Genomic DNA, 6,052 nt, shown 5'->3' with positions numbered 1-6,052 from the left:
ATCTTCTCATAAAGATAAATGGCCGCTCTAGTGGACACTGGCAAAGTAAGAAGGCTCGTTTGCATTGGTTATATTGAAATTCGGCCAGTCAGCTGAATTACTTCTTGACGCAGATAGATATGCCGTATCAGTGCTATACAACTGATCATGTACAAACCAAAAAAGGATAGGAAAAAGAAAACGTTGACAGATAAAAGATTTTAGATAGACAAAATAACATTTTCGTGACAACTTGTTGTAAGTTTAATTCAAACTTATTTTAAGTTACTCGTTACCATATTTAAATTCTTCTGGAAGTTTACATACATTTGAGGTTGAATGAAATGAGTTTTGAAAATGAGTCGAACAAAACTTTGCTTTCTCGACAAACGTTCACGTTTTAGGTGCAGAAAAAGTTCAAGAGAAAAACATCAGTACGCGTAAAGACAGTACACGACTTTTCTTCTCTATTATAAGGTCTGTTAAATGCAAAAATAATCTGGGAAATTCTGGTACGCAATTGCGTACTTTGCGTAACGGCAGGTACGGCCCTGGAAAGAGACGTGACGGCCGGACGCACTGGGACACCGCGATTCACTTTTCTTTTTTAGTTCATTGCAACTGAAATAAAAAAAACAGCACGTAGTGTGCGTAGCATATCTGCAAACTTCATTTCTGAATTGAAAGATTCGGATCAGGAGCTGGGGAATGCTAGCTCTCTTAGTGTTTTTGACAAGGAGCGGGTATCAGAAATTAAACGCTTTATCTCTGAACACGAATTTTCTGCCTCCTGGGGTCAACTCAATAAAACATTTGCAAGTGCAACAACAACAACAAAAAAAATAACAACAAAAGTTATGATGACGCTGACGATTACGGTGACGATGACTATGATCATGATTGCTTTACACATATGACATCGTGCATCATCGTGCACGCATTCGTGCTCGTACTACCTCGCGACTAGGTCCCGGAACACGGGTAAAATTCTGGTTCGGCATGGGTGAGGCAAAGTCGTTTACACGACAAAATTTATCCGTGCCGAACCATTTTTTTGGACGCGTACCATTTTTACCCTAGCCGTGCCAAAAATTTTCTGTCGTGTAAATGGGGTTTAAATGGGGCCTTAAGTTAGTTAGATTTGGGCTTGAACTCACATTTCAAGTCCAGCGATGAAAAAACAGTAGATTCGGTATGTTATAAATTCCTCCCTTTAAAAAAGCGCTGACCTCTACATTAACGGCCTTCGAGTAGTCTAGCATAGTTAACTTTTCACAACATGCCGCGTATTTAAATTAAAAAAAAAAAAAACAGAAAAACGAACGACCTAAATCTAGCGCGCCAATAAAATGAAAAAAGAAACGACAATAAACCCCAAATGACAGATCGTTTAATAAACTGTCAACTAAAATACAAACATCAATTGTACTTCCATATCATAATTCTTAGGCAGTGTACTCGACTTTCGGCTACATATTATTTCCATTCGGTGAAAGGTGTGTGTTCATAAGATATGTTTCATTTCAGGGTCAAAGACAATAACAGCAATACAATGTCACACTGTTTCGTTTTATTCAAAAACACTTGTTCAGCACTAAGAAAGACGCAACCTCGTTCCCAGGGTCCTCGCTAATATTATTTGAGCATTTTTTAAGTACCAGGCCACTTTATAAAATTATATATCTCTGGACGCTTTTCCGAACGAAGTATATATAGTTGGCTTGTGGAAGATGCGGATGAACCGTCACTGGACGTGGATGACTGGCTGAAGATGGACCGTGAGAGAGCAAACTTTCGCCGTTGCGCACTTCCATACAAGTGTGGCTTTCTTGGATCTATCCCAAATTCTTTTTCCAAAGTGTTGGGAAAATCTTTGAACACAATTCCCATCTGCCCTGCTCTTACATAGGGCATTTTCTGGCCTGCTTTTCCCACAAGGTCACCTACAATGAAACCAAAAAAGGTGATTTAGTTATAATTGCATCCATTGTTTTGACAAGTTTTCTTTCACTTTAGGTTACACTATACCTATTGTATGTCATACAGCAATACACCTGTTTATTAATAAATTTAAATTATGCATAAATTATTACTATAAATGTATTAACTATTATTATTACTAGTAAAACTATACAATAACTCTACCACACAAAACATACTCAATGTAATAATTTTGTGTGTTCAAGAGTCTATTGACAATAGTTTTTATTCTGATTCTTTGGTTTCTTAGGCAATAAGGATGCATTTTGAAATGAAAATTATATTTCCTGTATTCACAAGGCAGTTTAGCAGTTATTCATATTAAATATAACCTAAATAACTATTGTGCTATGATCTTAAAGCAAGTATAGAATAATACAAGGAAGGGCATAAAAATGATAAAGAATTGTTTATAATTCAAAACTGAGTTCTTGAAAACCTTATCAGGGTGGTGGATTTCCTGAATTGTCAACAATTTCAAGTTAGGTTTATGATGACCTTAATATATACCATATATACCATGTTGTATTGTTTTCTGAATCAAAGAATAATACAAAGCTTTTCATACTGCATTTTCTGTTAAAAACTTCCTGCACTACTTTAACAGACACTTTTCCTTTTTCCCTTTGCTTTACTATCAAAAAAGAGAGAATCAAATAAAAAAAATATGTTAAAAAAGGACATTAATACAATATAAACAAAGTACCCCTAATGACTATCTGAAAGCAACAGATATTTAGCAAGAATGCACGGCACTGATATAAGAATAATAGTTAGTAATAAACACAATCATATGATAATTTTGTCTAGCCCAAAAAATGTCCACACCTGGATGATCACCAAAAACACAATGGTGTTTACCAATTAACTAGGCAGGATGATCGAAAACAAGCAAAGAATATTATAATTTCACCTCTCACATGACATCTCTTGGAAAAAATTGTACCCTCGGCTTATTGCTTTCTATGGAGCATCTTGATACTAGAAGTCTGTTGTTTTCTAGAACCGCTAATTCTTGAACTATTATTATTATTATTATTAACTATGATTTTTTATCCAAATTCTGCAAATTAATTATATTCTAAATTAATTTCAAAATGTGTAGTTCCAAAAATTATCCATATCTCCCCCACAAAAGGGATTTTTCCTAAGGCCCCCCCATCCTCTGGTAATTCCAATAAGGTTCATACATTTCCTTATAATTATAACCTTTTTGGCCTTTGAGACCCCTTCTATGCTCTGCGACCAGCTGCTTTTTGGGAAAATGGGCCTGTGACCAAGGAAGGCAGAAATCAGAACTTTACCCCTCCCACCCCCAGTAATTTTTAATCCCTCCTGTGGGGGGGGGGGGGAGTATGGAACCAAACAATGCAGCTTGAATAGAAATAATTATTAATTGTACTGCATTTTAATATTAAGCAAAGGAGAGTTTAGCATGCTAACCATCAAGCCACAGCTGTGCCTCACACTTTGTGACAGTAATAAATGCAATGTTGCTGCTGGTTCAATGATAATTTTAATTATTTATGTAAAAATATAAAGCATACATACAATGCTTGTGAGATATAAAGTAACTAGCTAGGATTTTATATCTACTAACGCAATACGGTAAGTCAAATTATTAGGTGGGAAATAGAATGGAGAATTTAAATTTTAAATAAGGGGTTTAAATTAAAGGGACACTGTCACAGGGATTTTAATGCTTTTTCGCTAAAAAGTACTTAAATTGGTGAATAGGTCTTCTCGTAGATGGAGTGTACCAAGTACATCAAGTTGACGATGGAAAATAAATTGTTGTTCAAGGAGAAAGGGAGCCATAATAATTTTTAGGTGTTTCTCCAGTCCACAAGGGCAAAACTTGAAAACATCAGCCTGGTTTTTTCAAGTGGAGATCTAATGTTCCTGATGACATCACAACAATATCACTTGATATTATGTTTATCGTCTCAGTACACTTGCATGGTGATTTTTAACAAAATTGGACCACTATTCGTAGTTTCCCAACCCTCCAAATTTATTTTTTTCCTTGGTGGCCATTTGGCCACCAACTGCTCAAGTTTGGTCACCAGTGAAACATTTTAGTTGCTAAATTAAGCTCACACTTTCAATCCTTCTTTTCCATTTTAGTCGCCAGGCTGGCGAGTTCGGTTTCAATATAGTTGCCAGCTCCAAAATTTTAGTCGCCATGGTGACTAAAATGGTCTTAACTTGGAGGGTTGTTTCCATGTCTTTAGGCACTTGAGGTTTTGAATATAAACTGGTGACAGTGTCCCTTTAAACCCTTAAGTCTTAAGGTTTAAGAACCAGGTATTATTTCATTCATTCAGTAAAGTCAGTACATTTATTCATTCCGAAAAGTCAATACCCTAATTATAACCTGCCTTCATAGTATTGTTGGTTTGTTGTTGTTTAATGATCATAAGGGAAAATATAATACACCTGTATTAATAGGTCTACTTATGTCAAATAAATAACCTAGCTTGATATATTTCTCAAACCCTGTACAGCCGTAATATATTAAAGCAATAATTTAAAATGTAAAATGTAAATGTAAAATGCACCGATGAAAGAAAAATATTTCCATACATTTCGGGGCTACTGCCCCTTCTTCAGTGTAAATTGTAACGCCAGAAAACAGCATGTGCACGTGATCAGTTTGAAAAGTGACAAATTAAAATGTACAGTATGAGCGGGCACGCTTGTTAGAGTGAACACTAATTATATGCGCTACACAGTCACACGGAATTTCAGTTCGAGATTTCTGTGTTACTACAGCCATAATAAACTTATCAAATTCCAAGTGACTCATCATATTTTCGTATCTGCAGGTGAGTTGACTCAAGTTCACTCAGGATGACCACTATCAGGCCTAAAACATGTTTTAACATTATAGTTATCAAGACACGAGCTGCTAAAGCATGTATAGCTTTAGTTCTGTATTTATTTACTCAGAGAAATTATTATTTTTATTACAAATCAGATTAGTAAACAAGAATTTGCTATATACATTTTGATTGAACACTAATAATATTTAAAAAATCATAAATTTATTGAGCTACCGTAATGATTCGATTTAGCGCCCTCTATATTTTATTTTTAATTTATCTTATGGTGGTTTTAATTGAATAGGGCATTGGGCTCTATGTTGTAAGTTTATAAAGGCTGCTTTCTATGGATAATTTCGCTATTTTGATGAATTATTCTCTCAATCTGGTACGTATATAAACGTAGTTATCAGAGCTAACGTAAAACAACAACTGCAGCCTGTGTGTGTCGCCAGTACAATTAAATTTGGCAAGATTTCCGCACAGCCCCCCATTAATTATGCATACAATATTCTGACTGATTCGTTCTTTTCATGATTGCTGTTTATGTATAGTGATAGTATGAAATAGTTGCATACATAATTAATGTAGGGGGCTGTGCGGAAATCTTTCCTTAAATTTTAATACAGTTAGACATTTAGTTGAAATTCAGTTATTCGAAACTCCGTTATTTCGAGCTAAAATGCTTTCATCGAGTGCTGCCTCGATGATAACCTGCAGAACTAGTTCAGGTTATCATCGAGGCAGCACTCGATGGCCGATATCAGCTAGCTTTTAACACTTTAATGCATGAGTTGTAGTGAAGGAAAGTAATTTATTTTTGCTTATAAGCGTACGACATAGGAACTGAATTATTCATAAATCATAAGCTTATATTCAATTGTTGGAAGCTTACCTTTACTTGCTCCTCAGGCAGCACATTCCCTAATTTTGCTTCCCATTTCCCGTCTTGTAGATTTTATCCCCTTTTCATGGTACTTTTTTAAAACATTTTTTTGTTCCTCTGAAATCAAGCGTGTGGTTCTTTCTTTCCAAAGCTGGCAGCTATGAAAAAAACTCTAAACCAAGCAATCGGTAGCCATGTTTCCCACGTTAGTCGCATGCGACAGCGACGGTGCCTTCCGACTCACATATTTTACCTGATACGTCACAATTCTCGATAGGTGAATAGGGCCTACTTTATCCGTTTGCATGCGGTAATTTGATGATAATTCGATTCGCTTATATGCGGTCGATTTCGGGCGAATCGGGTGACTTTTGAGAAACGG

General features: G+C 35.6%; 1 protein-coding gene across 1 annotated transcript; it reads right to left on the bottom strand.

Annotated features, from left to right (window-relative positions):
* Positions 1-1,353: 1,353 nt before the first annotated feature.
* Positions 1,354-5,977, bottom strand: LOC144632118 (uncharacterized). Its single transcript, XM_078490717.1, has 3 exons — positions 5,924-5,977; positions 5,699-5,842; positions 1,354-1,941 (listed from the first exon to the last, which is right to left on the bottom strand). Exons 1-3 carry the CDS (start codon positions 5,975-5,977, stop codon positions 1,630-1,632), a joined length of 510 nt encoding a protein of 169 aa, XP_078346843.1. The 3' UTR covers positions 1,354-1,629.
* Between the last annotated feature and the right edge of the window lie 75 nt (positions 5,978-6,052).

The sequence above is a fragment of the Oculina patagonica genome, chromosome 12, assembly GCF_052425735.1.
Source record: "Oculina patagonica isolate OP01 chromosome 12, crgOcupat, whole genome shotgun sequence".
NCBI lineage: Eukaryota > Metazoa > Cnidaria > Anthozoa > Scleractinia > Oculinidae > Oculina > Oculina patagonica.
The sequence above is the reverse complement of the archived record's forward strand: the minus strand, read 5'-3'. Positions and strand labels throughout refer to the sequence as shown.

Bases quoted from the DNA above. Each gene is read 5' to 3' on its own strand.
- LOC144632118 (XM_078490717.1), bottom strand. From the start codon at position 5,977: ATGCAAACGGATAAAGTAGGCCCTATTCACCTATCGAGAATTGTGACG. The intron at 5,843-5,923 runs GTAAAATATGTG...TGCTTGGTTTAG, and splicing joins CGAGAATTGTGACGTATCAG to AGTTTTTTTCATAGCTGCCA. The intron at 1,942-5,698 runs GCCTGAGGAGCA...AACTAAATCACC, and splicing joins GCAAAATTAGGGAATGTGCT to TTTTTTGGTTTCATTGTAGG.